Source organism: Haliaeetus leucocephalus, unplaced genomic scaffold (assembly GCF_000737465.1).
Source record: "Haliaeetus leucocephalus isolate CR32 unplaced genomic scaffold, Haliaeetus_leucocephalus-4.0 Scaffold536, whole genome shotgun sequence".
NCBI classification, from domain to species: Eukaryota; Metazoa; Chordata; class Aves; order Accipitriformes; family Accipitridae; genus Haliaeetus; species Haliaeetus leucocephalus.
Genome location: NW_010972972.1, coordinates 716,927 through 740,146, shown reverse-complemented (window position 1 = coordinate 740,146; position 23,220 = coordinate 716,927). Strand labels below are relative to the sequence as shown.

General features: G+C 37.3%; 1 protein-coding gene across 2 annotated transcripts in view; it reads left to right on the top strand.

Moving 5' to 3' along the window:
• The window catches only part of DLG2 (discs, large homolog 2 (Drosophila)), a 1,012,119-nt gene that overhangs the window by 592,079 nt on the left and 396,820 nt on the right, over positions 1 to 23,220 (top strand). For both annotated transcript variants that reach the window (XM_010576558.1, XM_010576559.1), the window contains one exon: positions 6,429 to 6,482. In XM_010576558.1, coding sequence (XP_010574860.1) covers positions 6,429 to 6,482 — 54 coding nt within the window. The remainder of the gene's footprint in view (positions 1 to 6,428; positions 6,483 to 23,220) is intronic.

The following is a 23,220-nucleotide window of genomic DNA, read 5'->3' as shown; positions in this document are numbered from 1 at the left end:
ATTGTTTGCTGAAAAGTCATTCTTTAGATGTTCAAAGAGGTTCCCTATCTTTTAAATTTTCTGTTTAATAATGAGCAAATGACTTTTTCTCCTTCTTAGTCTTACAGTTTGTAATTCACTGGTAAATACGACAAAAGGTTCTGTGTGTTCTGTGATCTTGAGGCCTCGTAGCATGCCAGAGAATTACTGTTTTGACATCTAAATTATCATTTAATCTTTCCTGCCATTGTGCATCAATGTAAATCTCTTTCTTGCAGTTGTGAAAGGAAACTTTTGAAAATATGAAATTAATTTAAACTAATTCAGCGTTACCTTCTTAAGGCCTCAAACAGTCTGACACGTTCTGAAAGATGCAGCATGCCCTATTCACATACAAAAATAGGGGCTGCTCCACTTCATACTAAGACACAAAATGCTAACATTTAGAAGTAAAATGAAACTGCAACTGAATATTCCAGAGAGTGTTTTAGAATTTAAGGCTGGCTACCTGGAAAGATGAGCCCTTGACTCTGACATATAGTCCACAGAGTCAAGTGTCTGCAAAAGATGGTAATAAGCCACTGACAACTCAACTTAACTTTTTAAATGGTGATACATACACTGTTGTATTACTCTAAATTTCACCACCTCTTCATTTTGAGTTTACTTAAATCTAACAATGTAGATAATGATGGTGATTCCTTAACAGGAAAACAAGCAATTGAGAGTTCAGAGTCAAATTAAAATCACAGCCAGGAATAAGTGTAGGTGGATAGTTTCAAAATGATCACATACTTGTTCTAGTGTTTTCTGGTTAAGAAGTAATGTGCTGTGCTCGTTATTTATAAAATAGTTACCATATACCTATGCAAGTAGTTCCGTGGTCTGGTGTTGAATACAGCACTGCATAGTAGTAACAGCTAAAACAAGGAGTTATGAATGCTTTAAAAAGAATTAAATTCAATATAATATGGATAGTCTATAAAACTGTGAATGCTGTAAGTAAAACCAGTCAACCTGGTTTTAGATAATGCTAGCACTCGTGGTAGAGGGAAAGTTCATCTCATCTAAGAGGTATGAGTCATGTCATACACTTGTATAGAATTTGGTAGCAGAGTAACTGTTCATGAACTAGACCGTGTGCCTTTTTGTTCTCTTTCTACTGGCTTCAAGTGCTTTCACTGTATCTTGCTTTTAAGTTGTGCTTTTGGTGGAAAAGCAAGTAGACTGTCTGACTCGCTGCAAGCAGAACAATCTCATATATATTTGTGGAAGCAGTCTGTTGTGCTCAAGTCCTTTAAGAAGAAGAAGAAGGAAAAAAAAAATCTTCCTCCTATTTTTTTTCCCCAAAGCTATTCAAGTTTTGTCCCAGCTATGCCAATCTGTCACTGCAGCTGTCAGTGTGATGCCTTTTCTTCAAAGCACAGAGATGGCTCAGCTGAAAGCACTGCTTCTAGTCAAGGGCAGGAAAAAGGTCTGTGCAGCGAGCAGTAGTTATAAGGCTGACAGCCCACATGGTACATTGTCAGCATAATATAATACTTAACGTATAGGTAGGGATTAAGGCAGAAAGGAAAGTGCATGAGGAATGGGGAAAACAGGATCATTCAATTCACTACACTCAGTAAAATCCCCTCTTTTTGCGATTGGTTTGGATTTATTTTGCAGCTGCAGAATTGTGAATATGTTCATGAAGGCCTCTTTCCATCTTTAAAATCTGATTTCAAAGTCTGGGAGCCCTCTCTATGCTACCTGACTTAAAAGAGGACTGTCTCTTTCATGAACTAATTGCTACTGATTTGAATTCATCCTGTGAGTTAGGCAATTAGACGTGTAAAATTTTAAAACTCTCTATATAGATAATTATTTGCCAACCATCACCTCTCTTGAAACTTTGACCAAATTAAGCCAGTTTTGCTAGATTTGTTTTATAGCTGGAAAAAGCTAGGTAAAGAGTAATTAAAAGTCTTGTTTAAGACTGCGGAGCCGGTCAAAGGGCAGAGCTAGTAATAAAGTCATTATCTTTGTCTTCCAGAAACCCATTTCTTCTTCTCACCCAGTCTCAAACTTAGATAGTTTATATATCTGTGGGTATATAGATTGTGACAGATAAGAGGCAGTGCTGTCTCAAAGACACAGTAGGCAGAGATTCTTGAGAGAATCTTGAAAATTTTTTTTGCATGCATTTGTTAATTCATGCACAATTGGAAGTATTCTTGATGAGCTGATGAACTATGATAGATTTGTCAGTGTTCTCTATAAGAAGTGCGCCGATATCTGGGTATCTCTTTTGAGAATTTGGTGAATCAGTGCATGTGATGTGTTTTTAACTCAGAATAGACATAGACACATCCTGGAAGGTAAAATCCTTCTGACTCCCTGTTGCTACTAATCTTCTCTTGACCTATCCCTTGAGTAACCTCACTGTGATTACAGGACAATTTTGATGCTATTGTGTACTCCATGGCAAGCACTATATTTAGGGCTCTCCAGTGGTTGCAAACTGTCTTCTCAAGTCTGCATGATTAGAGCCTCCTACTTTTCTTTAAAGCATGAGCTACAAACAGGACACAAGTAATAAAATCATCTCCATTTCCTGCACTTAAAAGCAATGTTGTAGCTCAAGAAGTCAGTGTTCTTCAGATTACCATATGTTAGAGAGACCAAAGCAAAATGTTTGTATTAAATTAGTTTTCCCAGTCAAAAAAAAAAAAAGAAAAAAGAAAAGAAAAAAAAAAGAAAACTCCAAATCACCACACAAACTCACTGTCGCACACATGCATGCACACATACACATGCACAGATAGGAGCAGGAGGAACTGAAAAGGAAAATGCACTGATGATATTAGTTGTGACTGAATGGTTATAGTCACTGTATCCATCTGAAACTATTGCTCTGTGAATTTTCTCATGCCCATCTGTCAGATCAGGATGAATACCTCAGTAGCAGAAAATCATCAGTTTGATAGTTGAAGTTCAACTCTTCCAATTAGTAAAGAATACAGTAAGCACTGTGTTAAAATGAACCCTGAAAGATATTCTTGCTTGAAAGCCAACTCTGTACAGGCTCTGTAGAAAGGCTAGATGGGGAAGGATCACACTATTCAAAGGAGCAGCTTAAATGTTCAGACTTCTGCTGTGGAAGGGATGATGGGCCAAGCGAGAACCTGGGGGTCAGGATTAGGTAGGAAGCTAACAAATGGAAACATCCTGGTGGGTGCCTTCGGGATGCCTTGTCAAGGCTCATGAAGGACAGAAGGAGGTGATTATAAAGAGGCAGATCAATTTACGAAGGGTAAATTGTGCCTTGCCAACCTGACAGCTTTCTGTGATGAGATGACTAGCTCTGCGGATGAGGGGAAATCAGTAAGTGTTATTTGCCTTGATTTTAGCAACGTTTTCAGCACAAATTCTCAGTCTTGTAGCCAAATGAGAGAGAGAGTGGATGGATGGATGTACTAGAAGATGAGTGGGACACCGGCTAGACCACCAGACCCAAAAGGTAGTGGTCAGCAATTCAAACTCCAGTAAATGATGGCAAGTTACTTGTGGTGTTCTACAGAGTTGATACTGGTGCTAATGCTGTTTAACATCTTCATTAATAACCAGAATGATTAGATAGAGTGCACTGTCAGCAAGGTTTTAATAACACCAGACTGGGCAGAGCAGGTGATACATTGGACAGTTGCCGTTCAGAGGGATCTCAACAGGCAGGAGAAATGGGCTGAAGGGAACCTCACGAACTTCAATGACAACAGGCAGGAGTTCCTGCACCTGGACAGAAAAAAAAATGCAGCAGGCCCAGCTAGGCAGCAGCTTTGCAGAGTGGAGAACAAGTTGCAGATGAGTCAGCCGTGTGCCCTTGCAGTGGTGAAGGCTAACAGCAAATTCGGCTGCACTACTAACAGCCTAGGCAGCGGTTCGAGGGACATCTACTCATCACCTGTGAGACTTCACTGGGAGTACTGTGTCCAGTTCTAGGACCCCCAGTATGCCAAAGTGTGTTGGGTGGAGGATAACCAAGATGGTGGCACACACAACAGTGGCTGGGTCTGGTGCACAAAACATTCAAGAAAAGAGGGAGCTCAGTTTGTTCAGCTTGGAGAAAAAGAGGCTGTGGGAAGAATCTAATTGCTTTCCTCAGCCATCTAAGGGATGGTTAGAGAGGAGACAAAGCCAAACTCCTCTCGGAGATGCACAGTAGTATGAGGCAACAGACACAAGTTGCTTTAAGGGAAATTCTGATTAGATATAAGAGAAAACTGTTCTCAGTGAGGGTGGTATAGCACTGAAACAGGGATCTAGCAAGGCTGTGAAAGTCCTTCTGAAAGCAACTGCAACTGATAGTGCGAAGGATGTGCAGGTTCTGCTTGTGTTCATGAGAGGAAGTAAAGGAATAACTGAGTTTCCAGAAGAAATTCCAAGTGCCCTAAATATTATTTTTTATAGTGTTCCCACAATTACTAGTTTCTGATCAAGAATTCTCTTTAGCTTTACTTCAGGAGAATCTGATGCGGATATAAGACTTTGTTCCTCAACGGGTTAGAAGCAGTTGGTGATAGTATGAGAATGCTTTAGAAAATGACTTCTGAAAGAGATTTGTTATTTTAATAGATACTAGTTTTTAAAGCAGAGGAAAGATGCTTTCATTCTGAAGATTGCAAACTTTGTTTGTATTTGGTACTAGACCTTCTCACAGTATACAAAAATAAAAAGAAGATAAAATCAATACTGTAAAAAAATAATCTTTTTCTTCCTGTAGCAAAGGTAGCGGTCTTTAAGCGTATGGGGCTAAATATTTATGTAAGTAAAAACTATGATTCTAAAAAGGAAATCCTTTGTTCAACCTTCAGCGATAATACAGTTATAAATAATTCCATATGCCTAAAGCTAAAAATATTATAATCATATGGCCTTCAGCTTTTATCTATCACTCCGAAGTGTCCAGTGTTATGGGGCACAATGGGAATAAATGGGTATGGGTGTATAATATCTTTTCAGATACTAAGCATTTTAATATTAAACTATACCTTACTATGGTAACTGATACATGCCATGAAATGTGTACACACCAAATTGTATGCATTTCATTTTTAGTTTTTATTCACAGATTACACAGTTATATAGAAATAATGGCATTAATCATCAGTAGCTGTTGTGCAGTAGCATACAAGTTCTTTGAACACAGAATTATCTTTCAATAACTGCACCAAAACTGGAAAGAAACTGTGACATTCTCAAAATATTTGAATTCTTGCACTAATGTTATATTCTTAATTTGGGATACGTTACTTAGGTTTTGAAATCCTGCAGTGAATATTTGACAATAGAAATATGATCAGTGTTTTCATTAGTGCTGTAATCATGCCTACCATGTGCAAAGAGACCCTGCAGTCTATGCAAGTTTAAAGTACAGTCATTCATTTGCTAATATACAATATAGATGAAGAGAACTAATGAGCTACTATGCTAAGCATTGGTATGTTCATCAGCCTGATACAATGCCTGAAGAGTCTTTGCTGACCAAGCAGGCATTAGGCAGGCAGAGAAGGGGTGCCTTCCATCACTTTTTGTACTACACTGACTGTACATTGATCATTCTCATCCTGAGTCCTTGAGCTATTATAACAATCCCATCTCAGCAGTCCTGCCTCTGTCTGAAATTTTACTTATGGTGCATGGCTCTACTCTACACTTTCTCACAGCTCTGTAGTTTTCTCCAGACTCTGAGCCAAGATTATGCAGCTGGGTCAAATCAGAGCTCAGCCTTGGGTCACTGCTGCTGAATCCCACTGTGGGAAGAGGAGAAGGTTAGGGCATTACAGGTGGCTGGAAACTAGTCTGGAGATGGGTTTCATCAATAAGTTAAAGATCAGGTTGGGTAGCTTTCAGATTCACAAATCTTTTTAAACTGGGTCTATATTTCAAACCGAAAATCAGCTGAGTGCATATGAACCATCATAGTATACATGCGTATACATGTACTACATACTAATGATAACTAGTGTAAACATGAAATGGTGAGGTTTATCCTCTGTAAAGATCAGTTGATCATCTTGGTTTTGCTCAAAGACAAAAAGCCGACTTGTAAGATGAGGGAGGCTGAAACCCTCACCCCCAAGGTCCCCTAATTGTAAGCTGAATACATCATGTTTCTTATAGTTCTAAACAAAAATTAATTACTAGTTATTATATATTCAGGATGTGATCCAAAGCCTAATGAAATTGAAAAGACAGACAGCAGTGAGCTGTGGTTTGGAGGCTGAGAATCTATTTCTTTCATCCTTAATTGATTGAACAGTACCCAAAGTTATGTACTGTTGTACATTGTGAATTCAATGGGAAGACAGGCTTTTAGACTTTTAATTTAATGTATCATTATGGACATTTCAATATTAATGAATTTCAGATTTTTAAATATCTTTTCTCTTTTTTTTTCCCCCTTTCAGGCAAGCCCTGCCCCTATAATTGTCAACACAGACACCTTGGACACTATTCCTTATGTAAGTATTAATTTTTTTGTTAATATATAGAATTTGTCTATTTTCCTACAGAAATTCTATTCAATATTGCATAGAAGTTATAAACAAATCTTACAATTTATCATGTCTTTTACAGTTACACAGTTAATTCTTTTCTAGAAGAAGAAATCAGGAATGATAATTGCAGTTAGGTGAATTAACAGCATATTATATACACATAATTTGTAGTTTAGACTAACACATAAACTGTAACTTACAAAAACTAGCCTTTCTTTGAAAAAAAAATGTGATTTCATTAAGTCCTTCCTCCTTACCAGTAGCATAAAATATGAATATTTCCTTTCAGAGCAGCATGCACCCTCCTAGCTTATTAAGAAGATACCCAGATGCACACTGTAATATGAAAATGGTGCAAGCAGCTCTTTGTCTGTCTACATTCCTGTTGTAGATGAAAGCTGTTCGTGATAAATAACAGCACAAACTAGATGACTTCATGTTTTCTAATTAATGTCGTTTCATTTTTGTGACTTCTAGAAAAAAAAGTTTTACCCTAAAATAAATGCATGTTTTTATTAGAGTTTAAAAAAAAATCTGCTTTTCTACAAGCATTTGATATCATTGTCATTTTAGACTGTAAAAGCAACTATAGTTGAAGATAAAGGACACAGAGAAAGACAAAGTGAATATGTAATAGAGTAACAGGCTTAAATGATTGGAGGCAAGAAAAGCAAGTAGTACAAAGCTAACTAGCCAGTATCTAATCTTTCTCCTTGCGTTCTCTTAGTTATCTTTTTTAAAGCTCCTAATTAATGTCTCTCATCTGTCGTGTTTTGTCCACATCTGTTTCTTATTAAACCAATGCATAAGCCCAATTATTTATCCACCTACACCAATCATATTGCTGGGTTCTGTCTTTTAGAAGGCTATTGATGAGGAAGTTTAATACGGGTTGTCCTGGCCAGCTTGTTTGTTTCTGACAATTTGTAACAGTTAGAAATTATTGTGCAGAACACATGTAAAGATCACAGCCAAGAGCAATTTAGAATGACACTGCTGTAAAGCAGAAAAGAATTAAATTCCTTGTTGGGAATTTCAACCATTGGGAAAGGTGGAAAAGTCAAATAAAATTCCTCTGTTCATGAATTTGCATTCATCTTTCTTAAAAGGCTTCCTATCATTTCTAAGTCTCGGTTTTCCTTTCTAACATCAGAACAATCTGCTATGGTCTCACTTTCAGTAGGTCTGGCTTTTCTTCTGTTTTAACAAGATATTTTACACTTATGTTCTCTAGATCTACCAAGAGGGACATTGTGAGCCCCAGTTCTCATTTCCAGAACTAGACCTGTGCCCAGGATACTCTGCAGATACAGTGTTATCATAAATACAGATGCAATTACACTAGTGACAAGATGTTCAATCAATATGATTTATTCCCATAACACAATCTATCAATACTTAGACACTTTTATACCACTCTTACACTAGTGTTCCTTTCTCTTAAAAAAAAAAAAGGACAAATGACCAAACACATTCAAGAGAAATATGGACAGTAGACTGAAAAGTGCCTGTGGGCTGTTTCAGTCTCCAACACATGATGTGAAGTAGATCAATAAACAGAAGGTGCTTGTTGTAAAAATAGACAATTCTGAATTAGTCACCTTGCTCTTACCCAGTGCTTGGGAAGAGTTCTGTCCCTTAGATATGGGACACAGCAGCGCTACAAAAGAGGGACTTATTTAGACTAACCAATAAAAAATGTGAAGGTGAAGCGTATTTGCTGAGCCCAGGCCACCATAGTGTCCCACAAGACATGGGGTCTTTGCTTTACAAATAGGCATTTCTTTCTGATCAGGATTTGTATGCTTGAACATTCTCCAAAATGAGACAGACAGACAAATATGGATAAATGACTTATTCCTCCAACCTAATAATTGGGAGAGTGGGATGGGAGACCTGTGTTTTCCTTCTTGCTCCCAGGACTAGATCAGATTAGTTTGGTTTTGTTTCGTTTTATGGTATTTCCTCTGCTAGGAAGGTGCTGTAGTCACTGGGCGGGATACATGTTTGCTGGTGTGTGCATCCCCTCCTGGCCCAATGAACCTTTCAAAAAGAGGTTTACAGACAGCATGTGGTGGGTTGACTCTGGCCAATAGCCAAACGCTTTTCTCACTCCCCTCTCCTGTGGGTCAGGTAGAAAATAGAAGGAAGGCAAGAAGTGTTGTATATTGAGATAATGACAGTTAAATAGGTAAAACAAAAGCTGCACGTGCAAGCAAAGCAAAATAGAGAGTTCATTTACTACTTCCCATCAGCAGGCAGATGTTTAGCCATTTCCTAGAAAGCAAGGCTTCGTCACGTGTTAACAGTTACTTGGGAAAGACAAATGCCGTAACCATGAATGTCTCCCCTTCCTCCTCCTTTCCCTGAGCTTTTATTACTGAGCAGGATTTCATATGGTATGGAATATCTCTTTGGTCAGTTGGGGTTAGCTGTCCTGGCTGGGTCTCCTCCCAACCCTTTACCCACCCCCAGCCAACTTGCTGTTGCGGGGAGGAAGGGCAAAATGGGAAAGAGAGAAAGCTTTGATGATGTGCAAGCTCTGTTCAGCAATAGCTAAAATGTTGGTGCGTTACCAACATTGTTTCAGCCACAAATCGAACCACTGAGTCATATGGGCTACTATGAAGAAAATTAACTCCACCCCAGCCAGACTTAGCACAGCCTATAATAACACTGTGTGGGGCCTACAACACAGCCTGTAACACTGGGGTGTTAGTGGGGCTCTCTTAAATATTTGGAAGGGCAGAGGAAAATCTTCCCAAACTGGATGAGCTAAGTGTATGATAATGCAGCCATCATCATATCATTTATTTTACAGGAAATATAATTTAGCAGATATGACCTAAAATATTTTTCCAGACAGGTCAGTTCAGAGAGATAATAGGAAGATAGATTTAATTATTATTTTGAAACTTGAACATGAGTCAAGTGCTGCCTTTTCAGCACTGTCAGGACTTCCAGACATGCCTGGAGGAAGACTGTAAATGCCTAGGAACATCTCTGGTGAATGTTTAAGTATCTTTAGATTTAGCTAGCTAGTTATTAAAGCTTCTGAAAGGTATTGTTCTTTTTTAGTTACCACAAAAAAAACATCTAACACTATAGGGACAAATTATTTTATGGATCAGAGAATCCAAGTTAAATTATGATATTTTCTGTCCAAAGCTAAAAGCAGTCATGATGTAGGTGGGCACAGAGTAGCCAATCCTCTCTCATAACTGTAGCATGCCTAAAACACCCAGTAGTGCTGATCTTCGGGGCTAGAGTCACCTTAGATCCCTGCTATTCAGCTCCTGTTGTCAAGCCTCAGAGCACACTTGGAGTCCAGGAAGACTCCTATGGGAGGAACAGGCAGAAATTTTTACATCTTACCAATTGGACCAGGTTTCCTATGATTACATTCTTTTTCTCATATCCTGTTTTTCTCTAGTCTTAGATGCTTGTCCTTTCATTCTTTCATTTGAATGTGCATTCTACAAAGCTGAGTGCCATTTCTAAATTAACTTGTTAAATAAAGTTAAAAGGCAAGTGGATATATATGCAAGTGATACATCTCACAAAAATTTTTTACCTATTAGGTTTTGATTTCTGACTGCTGGGTTTTTTTAAGATGCTTTTCATGGCAGCTCGTTAATGCTGTCCACTCATGTTTTTGAAAAAAAAAAAAGCTGCTTTAAAAAAATAATATATATTTTTTCTTTTATTAAAATCTATTTTTCTTAAATAACTGTAATTTTAATTGTATTTACCATAATGAAGTAATCCATTTTATGCCATGTAGAAATTATTTTCAAATTTTAAACACTGGAATAAGCATGGATTTGCAAATTTTGGTGAATCAAGATGGTCTTACTTTTCTCTGACATTACCAGCCACAAGTGATAGCCTGATAGATCCCTAAATAAGGTCAGGCTATTTTTAGTGTTGTTACATACCAGATGGAGACTTCTTATGATTTCGTTTAGCTGTTGGCTCAGCAGCACAAGAAACCTGTCTCATTGTTTTGTTTTAAGCAATATACCTTCAATGCATTTCCATTTTGGGAACAGCTCTGCTTATCCTCTCTGCCATCTTCCTCCAAAAATTCCTGAGTGTTTTCAGAGGGAGGGGGGCCTCACAGCAGTGATTACCATTTTCAAAGCATTTTCAATGTAACATTTCCACTAGTCCACCAGAGAGAAATTTGCTTTTCACAGTTGGTATACAACTGGTAAACTGCGTGATTTGTTTCATTAATATCCTAATGATTTAAATTCATGTAATTAAACCTTTTGGTACTATTGACATTCTTCAAACCTTTCAACTCAACAGTTTAGAAAAAGAAATCATCCTGTGAGGGACCGTTTTTCATCAGTATGCTTTTCTTAAATGAGATAAAAGAAAAGGCCTTATTCCATTACACTGTATGTTATTCCTTATAATTTGGGACTGCAGTGAATAACAGAAGAAACAGTTAATTAGCTTTGTTTCTAGGTTCAGTGGCTTGAAAACTTTGGCTTGCCAAGCTTTGGACATGGGAATAAATTTGATAGGAAGCTTCGATGGTACAAAACGAATTATTCTGTGGCATTTTAAGCACAATTAAACATTTGTGGGTGTTTGTTTGTTCTCTATTCTTTGGCTGTAAATTTTAGATCTTTTTGTATAATGAGAAGCATTAATTTAATAACATATGAATCATCTCAGTTTCTCTGTTGCACAGAATAAGCCTTATTTATTTCTTTTTTAGTTCTCGAAAAGCTGTATAGTTAAGTTAAAAGTAGCTGTAAGGCTGGCTTTGCTACATCACTTTCAGAAATTGATGGGAACCTTCTTATTAATTTTATGATGGAAATTCAGTTTCCTTTCATCTTAACTAAACATTAATATAAGTTCACTCAGGTACCATGGTTGTTCCCTTCCCCCCCCGCTTTGTCACAGTGATAAATTCTAAGGAATATGTACCCTCTTCTCCTTTTGGTCCCAATGAATTCCTTGTATTTCTTCAGTTTCCCATTGTTCTTCCAAATTATTATTATTTTGTTGTTATTATTATTACTATTATTACTATTATTATTACAAGTTATTGTTATTTTATTACGAGTTTGCTTTGCTAATTGTGGCACCTATGCTGAGTTCTGTGCAGATACACTCAAGTTGTTTCTTAAATAAGTGATTTTCAGGCTACCTAGGTTATATTTTTGTGAGCCGTAATCAAATCTTTGGATTGTTTTACACATGCCTGAGCGTGGCCACGCAGATGGCTGTGCAGCTGTTTTGGTGCATCCCTGCTTAGGGATACTGGGAGCTTTGACCCTTTCTGGAGCATGGTCATTGCTCTGTGATGGGTCCTGTGCAGGCAAGTGTGGCACCATTTTGGCCATGATGGTGCCAAAATGGGGAGGTTAGGAAAATTTCCGCTTTGTCCTCCGTCATCCCAGTCAGCCAGTGCACCTGGCTTTAGCACATTAGAAGGAGGTACATAAAGGCTTAAACAAAGGCTGCAAAGAAAAATCTTCCTATTCTGGCAGTAAAAAGACTGGGTAAATTTTGCAAATTTCTGAAAGACAGTCAGTACTCTAAATGTTTTTGTTGGATAATATGAATGTAGGCACAGCCTAGACCTAAATAAGTAAATTGGAGGAGAGAGGTGGCCTTATATATTTCTACAATAAAGCATAAGTCATGTGGCATTACATAATGAATATTAAATGTCATATGTAACGGTGACTTGAGCAAATTTTTGAAGACAGTGGTAATGGAGGAAGAAAGCGGTAGTAGAGGAGTAACAAGAAATTCTTGTCTAAAAGGGTAAGATCTGAATTTTCACAGAAGTAGGGAGCTCTTGATGCTTGGATTTTTTAATTAATACGTGTATTAAAATATGTAAAAATATAGACATATAAGTATATATATCTATTTTCCCACTGACTTCTCTTCAGAATAAATTCGTTGCTTCTTTCTTAATTAGTTTGCTTGCACATCTTATTATCTCAAATGACTCTTATGTTTTCCAGATTGTTAAACACCAGTTTTGTTTGGTTGTTGTTTATACTCATCTTTCAGTCTGTCAGTTAATGTGGATTACAATGGAAGGCTAAATCTGGTAGAGCTCTGTGATAGTTTTTAAAAGCTGCATTGGCTTGGCTTCTCTGTTTTGGCCCTTGAATTGTATCACAGCAATTGTTTGCGCTGCCAATCACTGCTGTGTTCTACATGTCATCGTTTCTGCAGTGGGATAAGAGATTTTTCTTTTATAATAGCATATTGACAAAATTGATTTAAATTGTGTTTATAAAATATTTTGAGATCATTAGTGAAAAAGATGTTACATAACACAAGACTAATGAACTAACATAAACCAACTCCCCTTAAATATGCAAAAATAGAAAATAGAAAAGAGAAAAGTCTTCATCCTGCCATCTGATGACTTCAATGGATTTTAGTATAATAGATAGCAGAAAAATATGTTGTTGCTGTCCAAAACCCAAAGCAAAAGTACAGAATGGATCTTATGAATCTGATTTATTTTGCCTCTATTTCATATCTTTTTTTTTTCTACCTATATTTCAAACCTTTTCTTTTAAAATATACTGTCTTAGAAAGAACCGTGTTTACAAAAGGGGCCAAGTGATTTTGAAGTTAAAAAGTAATTGTTTTTACTGGATTTCTCTTTTAAATTCTGGATGCAATTTTGAATATTTAAGCCTCATCAAAGACATAATTTTTAACTAGGGGAAAAAAACAACTCTTTAAAGTAAAATAACTTCAAGATTTGGGGGGATTTCTTTTATTTTCCTCAGGAATGAGCACTACTTTGCGTATTTGAGTGCTATGTATCATATTACATTAAAAAAATCAGAAAAAACCCTTTATTGTGTCTGGATGTAGATAGAAATATCAACATCCTGTCAATCCAACAAGTAAAAGCATCCCTTGGTCACGTATCTAATTACTCTTTCACACTTCTATTCTGCAAAATTATAATGCTTTCCATTTTCAATTGCCTGTGAATAACCCTGGCCTTTAGATTCAATCAAGAAGTTCTTTCTATAGACGTTTGACTGAAACATTGCCATTAGCAGACTGGGAGAGAGGAGCTTATTGAACTGTAAAGAGAGCACATCATATACTTGTCTGTGCCCCTCTGCTTCAGGTGGACATGGCATAGAAAATGTGTAATGCCTCATACTTTTTGGATTTGGACTACTTAGAGTGCATGTATTTTAGTATTTTAGTCCAGATCATGGGTATGCTTGAGAAGCAAATTCCCTACATTTACCAGTCTCTAGTTCACACACTGGAGCTTATGAAGCAGACTTTCTGACAAAAAACTAAACTCCACAACAGGCTTCTGGATACCCTCTACCCACTATCAGGCAGTCAGTCCTTTGGGTGACACTGAAATAAACCCCCTGAAAGAGGTACCATGTTTTGCTTTTGCAAACTCTGTTCCTGTTGGGCTGCTCTTCATATCCTTGTAGCCGCTGCTGTGGGGAAGCCAGCAAGGCACTGCTCTATCAGTAATTTTTATCACTCTCAGAAAAATCATATATACTCTCGTGGGTGGGTGGGGGGTGTGTACATACCCCTCCCCTACGCCCAGCTATAGTTCTTTTTTAATTCATCCAAGATAATTTGTCCATGAGATTGGTTTGCGCTGCAGAATACAGAGTATGTCTGTTAGAGTTGTTTGAAGCACTTGGAGATTTGAGTCAGCCTAGAATTGGATGGCCAGAACTAACCTGAATTAAATGTAGTTTGAATTTGTTTTTGTCTTGCTCTCCCTGGCCTTGAATTAGCTTTTGCTTTTGTGTCATTTTTGATATATTACGCTACAGACCCACAGTATAACATTACTGGATTTTGTAGCAGTAAGCTAAAATCAGTAGGGTCTGTGGGTTTGCAAGAATCCAGTGGTTAACATAACCTCTTGAAAGTATGCTTTTATAGTGCAATTGAAGGTCTTCAGCCATCAAACCCATTGTCTTGCATAAATGTTTCTGTTCATTTTAGGTTTTATTCTTTTGCATAAAAGGCTTAATTGGGATATATATTTAAGAAGTTGATAAAGCTCTTCAAGTACACAAGACTATTTTTGCACAATAGCTTTATTCTGAATTACTTTGTCACGAAGCCACAGTTCTGAATTGAATTGGGAAACAGAAAGAGTACAAGTGAATAATTACATATCTATAGACTTCATTTCTTTTTTATTCGAGACAATGGCGCTTGTAGGTAGATTTCACTGTATTAGAAAGATGTAGAACTTAACTGAAAGCTGTTTTCAAAAGCGAAAGAAGAGAGCACAGATGTCATTATCTTAATAGTTTTAATTATACAAAAAGAAGAAAGATCTTTCCTGTTCCATAAGACTTCATTTTGGAGGACTTCAGACATCAGTTAGGCAAAATTTAGAGTGCTGTTGTCAGAGACAGACATACTCCTTTGACCCTGGATAACCTAAGAAGGAAAGAGAAAGCAACTGCTCTGTACTGAGGAGAAAACTAGTTTTGATGAAAAGTGGAAAACAAAAATACTGGTTTCATGTCTTACTGGAGATGGAAGGGCTTAATTTCTATGAAGCTTCAGTCCTTTAAAATGAGATATATCTGAAATTTATTTTACAAGTACCCTTCTTTGTAATTTTAAAGATATTTATTTTTCATGTCTAGAATTGATTGGTGTTTTGCTTTGCAAACTACCTCTTAAAAGTTCAGCCAAGGCAAGTTTGTTGTTATCCTGGCAGTACTTAATGCAACATTAGTAATAACATTGGACAGAAAAGATTTCCTTCCCTTATAATCTTTTATGGGTTGCTCTTAATATTACCCACTGCAGTTTCTATAGGAGGGTTTTTCACATTATTTATGTTAACTTTTTAAAAATTTTAGAATAGCTTCAGTGTGTTTTTACTCTTTTCCTATAGCAATATAAATAAATCTGAATAAACATCATTTTACTTTAATAAACAGGCAAAATTAACCATTTTAATTCCCTATCATTTCCCCCCATTGTTAGCCAGGAATTAGCTGATCCATGCTGTAAAACTAACACACCTTCACCACAGTTTCAGGAAATGTTCTGAAGCTAAGTCCCTACTGCTGCAAGTTGTGACTGTTGACTGTTTTGGAATGTGACCCATTTCTAATCCACATTTTGCATAATAAAAACCCATGCTACTATTAATGCAGTGATCTGGCGAATCAGCCTCAATGGTAAATTATATTTTTAATCAGTGTTTAGATGACCTAGCTTTCTGCATATAGTAGCAACCCCAAATATACCACATATATCTGTTTTCCTGATCTTAAAAATCCCAGCTCTCATAATTTTCTATAGAAGATTGACTTAGTTTGAGGCTAATAGAAAGTAAAGATGCCTACATGAGATAAATTTCCACTTTGTGGAGATTAATAATAAGAAGAAATTACAACTGAAGTGCTTTTTTTTTTGTATCTTGCATTAACATATTCAATCAGCTGTCGAGTAATTTGTGCCTGTAAATTGTTCTGCATAAAGATGGCAATAGTTTAAAAACTTTGGATTCTTTTTAGCCATAAATTATTTGTGCTGAATATGTGATGGTTTATGTTAGCTAGGCAGAAAACTTCACTTTAGTGGATTTTGGCAAGTGTGATTGTTTCATTCTTTGCACAGCTTAATTGGGCAGTAGTGTGGTCATAACAAAATTAATCCCGTACAATATCCAAATTCAGGACTTAAACTTTGGAAAGGTGATGGAAAGGTGAGCATGGCACACTGGGTTTATCTTGAAACTATTGAGCTATAATAGTTTTTCAAGTAATGTGCAGCGTACAAGGTTCATTAATCACTCTGTTTTCACCATCATCTTTCTCTTTTGTAGAAGCAGATTGCTGTTATATTAACAGTGCTCTTTCTTACTCTATAAATTGTAAAAGTCTCCAACTGTCCATGTGACCTCTTGTTATTCCCCCAGAGGATGACAAACATAATTTGCAGCTGGTGCTTTCAATACTGTTTCATTTCTTTTTAGAGGCATTGTGTATTACTTTGAAGTTTGTTTGTAAAATAGGTCAGAGAAGTGTTCCTCTCTCATTCTCCAGGCATTTGATTTTCATGTAGAAGGACACAAACACATTGTAGTTTATAGAACGTTTTTTCATATATCTTGCCATTGTTGAGAGATGTCCATCTTTCTTTCAAAACAGGGACCAATCTCCAGAAGCCATTCTCATGACTTAAGGAGATTGATCTCATCAATAAGACAGGTTGGTCTTTAGTCAGGACTGGGTACCCCTGTTTCAATTACATATCTCAATGAACCTTATCTCTATATGCAGACCTATGGGAGGAAAATAAATGATACTTGACTTTCTACCCAATTCTTGAATTCCACATCTTTTTGATTTTTGTCTGTACCTAAAACCTAGTTAATTTACATTTTATAGGCATCCCTCTGCTTTACTAAAGTTAAAGCTTTAACATGGTATATAGTTTGCCATCCTATACACTTTGAGAGAAGTTTCTTATTTCCAGGTCTATTTCTAGCCATTGTTCTTTCCTTGCCAATTCTTAGTGAAGAATGACTCAAAAAGATTATGAGAATAGCTTTCCCTGTCACATTTTTAATCTTTCTGCTTTGGTGAAAATAGGCGGTATGTAGCAATGAACATGAGCCTGCAAAGTTAAACAATTTTTTTTCTCAGTTTAGTCTTGCATTGTGTTGTAGTCTGTGGTAGCAAAAAATACTATATTTGCAATACACGTGCCTGAATTATTACAAGATGTTAGAGGGTTGCTAAGTTTGGTAGAGGCGAGGCTGCTGCAACTCACTGCAACATGCTGCAATGTCCAACCAGTAGCAAGGCTGAGCCTGTATTCACAGTAAGCACATACATGAACAGGACACGTATACATGTATACACATGGCTGAACAGAACAACATAGACGCAATCAGCACTCACACAAACAAAAGCACCACCAATGGCCTCATTGTGTCCCTCTCCCCCGTTAGTATGTATGTATACACAGTATGAAAACTGCCAGTAGCTGGATTTAGATACTTGGTCAACTCAGTAGAGCTGGCCCTAGATCCTTGCCGTCCCAGATGCTGGCACCTGGGTGTGCAAGCCCTTGAGGCTGCAACCCCTCTCCAGCTGCTGGTACAGACCCCTTTGCACACACCAACAGGTGCGCGCACACACAAATACACACACACAGAGTGAACAGAGCACCCTTCACCCAAGAAAATAGGTAGAAATGGAGTTTAATAGAAGACATGACAGATGATGCTCAGCAAGCGCAGGGCACAGACAGGGAAGTGCACTGACCAGCCTTGTTTACATGTGACTGGCCTCTTTGATCTCCTTACCCCTCTGTTTTCCCATGATTCTTCCTCTCCAAACCACCTTTATCCCTCCTTTTTCCACACGTTTGGTTCCTTCCCTAAGAATCTCATAAGTCTTGTTGCAACGCTAAGATGCTCCTTCCCTGCATCCCACAATGCGTCCCACCCCTATAGGCAGTGATACCCTCCCCAGTCTGTAAGGTGCTCTCCAGTTGACCCATGGTGCTGGGTGTCACCCTTAGCCCATGGGGCTGAGGCTTCCCTGGGAGGGGACAGGTCTGATGAGGTTCCCTCACCTGCGCTGGTGCCTCTGTGCTTGTGTATGTGTGCACACCTTTGATGGGCTGATGGCCAGGCAGGCTGGTATTTGGGCTCCTTCACCTGCCACGGACCCTCTGTGTTCCTTTCTGGGGGTGCAGGTGAGCTTTTATCATGTACCTTAACACAACAGATTCCAAATATGGGATGAGGTAGAAGAAAACATAATCCAGAAAGAGAACACATCTGTGGAGCAGACATGTTAAAGCGTGTACAGTGTAGTAAAGCCCAGGAATGCCTGTTTAGTGGCCTTGTGGATAGTGGAGAATTTGATGTCCAGGAGATCTATTACACACAAATCTACCTATGATGATCACTGACCACTGACTTTATTACATACTGGTAAGATAAGAACTAGAATATTCTCCAAATCTCTTCTGCCAAATAGTTTACAGTTTAGATGTGGAAATCATAGGTTTCATTATGTCAGGAAACCTAGGGAGAACATACTAAAGATACTTCATATAATTGGTAAATCATGCTCTACTTCTGAAAAGAGATGATGCAATACTTGACATTTTAAAGTGGTATTGCATAACATTAAACACTTTCAAAGTATTTCTGTGTTGCAGTTGTGCATTTTAGTGGATCAAAAATATACTTAGAATGTATTTTCTGGCATAGGGGTTTTTTTCTAACACTGCTTTCTTAATCTGAGGGAGCTTATTGTGCAGTGCAAGCTTTTTGTGCTTGTTTTAAAGAGCATTAAGTGTCAGCATTTTTCTCAAGCTATCTTCTGGCTTTTTCCTTAGCGCTTCAGTAAAGCGTCTCTGCTGTTGTATGCAGTACTTCATAGATAACCTTAAAATTATATATTTTTTTATTTTTTTAAATACTGAGGCAATGTATAGAAATTATTTCAAAAGCAACATTCAGGTGATTTTTCCCTCTCTCCTTAGATTTAAGTTGAAGAAATTTTTATGAAAAACTGAAATTTCTCTCAAACTGATGCAAAACAGTTTTTCCGACGAAGTGAGCTGAGAAGTGTTTGGAACAATTTGCTGAATTTTGGCGAGGCTTAGATTATGACTGGTGATGATCAGTTGTGCTGTGTTAGCTGCTTTTCAGGGTGTGCACTGTTAATCCCTGTGAACAACAGTTACATCAATTTTCTTTCCCTGAGCTTGTGAGGAGGAGCAGAAAACCACTTTAATTTTGTCTCAGCAGTTCAGATTGTCTGTTTTTTTTCTGCAGCAAAATTAATTGGGCATGAGGGAGCTATTCTGCTATGCTTCTAGTTGTATAGTGTAGAGGACTGTGGCTTCCTGCCCATACATACACTAAAGAGTCTTCCAAGATTTTAAGAGAAATAGTTAACCTTTCTGCTGCTATAAAAATACTTGTAAAGCAAGTGATTCATGCATAAAAATCTTGTCTTGTGGAATACATTAATACTTGTTTTTAAATGTACATGTACTTTATTTATGTGAATATTCCTTATTACTCATTTTTATTATTTGTGCAAGTATTTTCTTTACTTTTTCAGGTCTGGTCCCTCCTGCAGGTGTAAGTGCATCCATAGATGAATAAATGTAACATTGGTTACACTAGTACAAGCCCAGTGACACCAATGGGACTTGTGCTAGAGTTAACACACGAGAAGAAAAGAACCTAAGATAATTCATTGATTGTGGTTTTTTCATAGGCAATGGGGTGAGGGAGCAGGGAAGGTAGTATTAATTCTCAAAGGTAAACAAGTTACTGGGAGACAATTTTAGGCACAAAAGTATGAGTCAGAGTTTGTTGTCATTTAACAAATTGCAAGAGATTAGATTATGCTGGTTGTATATTTATTTATTGAGGAAATGGGGCATGCCCATTATGAACATTATATATTGTCATCGTTTAACCCCAGCCAGCAACTAAGCACCACATAGCCGCTCGCTCACTCCCCCCAAACCAGTGGGATGGGGGAGAGAATTGGAAAAAAGTAACACCTGTGGGTTGAGATAAGAACAGTTTAATAGATCAGAAAGGAAGAAACCAATAATGATAACAATAATAAAATTACAATAATAATAATAAAAGAATTTGAATATACAAAACAAGCGATGCACAATGCAATTGCTCACCACTCACTGACCAATGCCCAGTTAGTTCCCGAGCAGCGATCCCCCCCCAGGCCAACTGCCCCCGGTTTATATACTGGACATGACATCACATGGTATGGAATACCCCTCTGGCCAGTTTGGGTCAGCTGTCCTGGCTGTGTCCCCTCCCAAATTCTTGTGCCCCTCCAGCCTTCTTGCTGGCTGGGCATGAGAAGATGAAAAATCCTTGGCTTAGTCTAAACACTACTTAGCAACAACTAAAACTATCAGTGTGTTACCAACATTCTTCTCATACTGAATCCAAGACATAACACCATACCAGCTACTAGTAAGAAAATTAACTCTATCCCAGCCAAAACCAGGACATGCATATTTCATTATGATTGCTATGTAAACATGTCACAGGTATCAAAGAATGCAGTAAATTATTGCTGTTCTTTCCCTGCCTAAAATTTTGGCAGTTAGTATGCTATTGATTTCTCCCTAAAACTGAGAGAAAATTTTATGTTGCATATTTAAATGAATCAAACTTAACCCACAGTTTATGTATTCATTTCTGCCTTTTAAGCACTCTACACATACCAATCTTTTAAATAAAATTGTGCAAAGTACAGTATTCAACATTATTAAAATAACCTTTTAAGTCCCAAGTTTCAAGTACTTCATAATCTTTGTTGATGAAATAAGGTCAATCAAGCAACAGCAATTTTCCATTTTTATATATCTTGTGCATAGAATGAAATACTACACAGGAAAATAATTTCTAGAAATGTATGAACTGTTCAGACTGTTGAAAAGTTTGATGGATTTTCTTCTAAAACTGAAATGGACCAGAGATAGAGGAACCTGACAAACTGAGAGTTTATGATAACTCATATGTTAGGGTGTCAGCAATGGCGGAAGCACAGAAGAAAATGAAAGGCAGAGTGACTGTGAACTTCTGAAGCCGTATAGTAAATTACCTGAATTGCACAAGAAAGAATGTAATTTTGTGGAAAGAAATGACTGAATCCAGTTCTCTGGAATGCACCATTTCAAATTCCTGCATTATAAATTTAAGATACAAAAATGTAAGGAGTTTTACAAAATTATTTTTTTAAGATGTAAATCCTGAAAGTCTAAAGTGTCTCTATATAGTCAGTGGGCAGGCACAGGTTCCTCAAATGGCAGTTCCATCTGAAGACTAAGGCACATGGCGTAAATCACCCCCTTTTGATTCCTATCTCCACTAACTGTTAAAAAAAAGCCTGGATAACTGCTTAACTTAGATTTCTACCTGTTAGATAGCTAATATGATGGTATATGAATTTCTCTTCGTGTAAGAGAGAAGATTGTAAGTACAAAAGCTGAAATTTGCATTCTTCTGTTGTTGATACTAATTTTGTACAACTTGCAAGTGCTAGCCTAAACAGAATTCACGCACGGATGTCATTTCATTTCCATTTAGTGTGAACTCCATTTGAAATCGTGATCTCTGCTTTGATATGCTCCATGGATTATGCTGGAGTTTTGTGGTGGGTCTGTATTAGATATATTGAGTGCTTACACTTACAAACATATAGGCACTTTTCTTCTGTGGTGTATATGGCCAACATCAGAATATGGACAAAACAAAGATTATTAAGGAAAAATTGATGGCTCACGTTGTAAAGAACAGAGTGTTATCACATAACATGTAAGCCACATAAAGTAACAAGAATACCTAGGAGGAGAGTATCAAGCTATATGTTTTTTGTACTGTAAAAAGTGTCAGATCTATAGAGCTAAACAGCTAAAAAAAAAATCTAAATTGTTGCTGAATAGGGGAGAGAATTGTGAGGAGTGAGAGCAGCAAGTAGGGGAAACCAGAAGAGAATCCCTTATTTGGACAAGATTTTGAAACTATGGTTAAGCAGGTGAAGAACATTAGTGAAAGGAATCAAGGTACATGAAGTGTATGAGTGACTTAATAGGAATTATGGGAGAAGATTATGTTAAAAGTTTAGTTGGAAGAGATGAGAAGGTGGAAAGCTAATCATGAATAATCCTTTGGATTAAGTGGGATTAGATAAAGTATATTTAATTCAGTGTGTATGTGGGTGCATCTGTGTGTGAGAAAAAAAAGAACAGATTTGGAGGTAATAAGAAGGAAGAAACAAGCAAAAAACATGAAAAGAATGAAAATCAGAGAAAACAGTGGAGGCTGAGGTAGAGACATGGGAAGTTGTGATTAGTGTTAGGGGATGGTGATACACAAGCGATACAGAAAACATGATTTTGTTCTGAACAAGATTTGAGAAATGAGGTAGGGTAAGATAAAATTAGGAATTCAGAAATCAACCAGAGAAGAGTGATAATAGTTACTTGCTAAATGGATATTGAAAACAAGAAAACCCAGGGTAACAGTGAGGGAGGAAACAAGAGAGGAAAGGATGACTATGGCACAAAAACAGTGAAGAAGAAGGCTGAATAAAAATTAAGGCCAGGAGAAGGGTATAGGAGACATCTAAGAAGAAAAGACTGAGCAAAAAAAGCACCCTTTGAGCAGGGTACAAATTGATCATAGCTGCGATGCAGATATTTACATGTGTTGACCAAGAGCCGGATTTGGCTTCTTGGAGGTCTGCTAATTGTGCGTTGAGAGAGACACCTTCCCTACAGGATGTACAATGACTGGTGGGTGGTCCAGTGCTGTGCAGGCATCTGTGGAAGGATCCACAAATCAGTTGCACATATACTGTAAGACCTATTCCTGATAAAGTATCAATTTCTTCCAAAACCATATGGTCTTTCACTTTTCATTCTTCACACCAGAACAGTTGTATTATGATGAGAAATTTTTAGGTTATTGTAAATTCTCATTCAAAGAGCTTAACATATTGTCCTCATTTCCTAAAGGAAATAGAGGTGAAAAGAAGGAAGTGGGCTTAGTTATACACTGTGATTAAAAATAAATGTGGGGTATCTTGTATAAAAAGCCCATAAATGCACTCACTCAGATAAAGAAGAGTAGCATGAAAAACTTTCTGGCAGCCTCTTT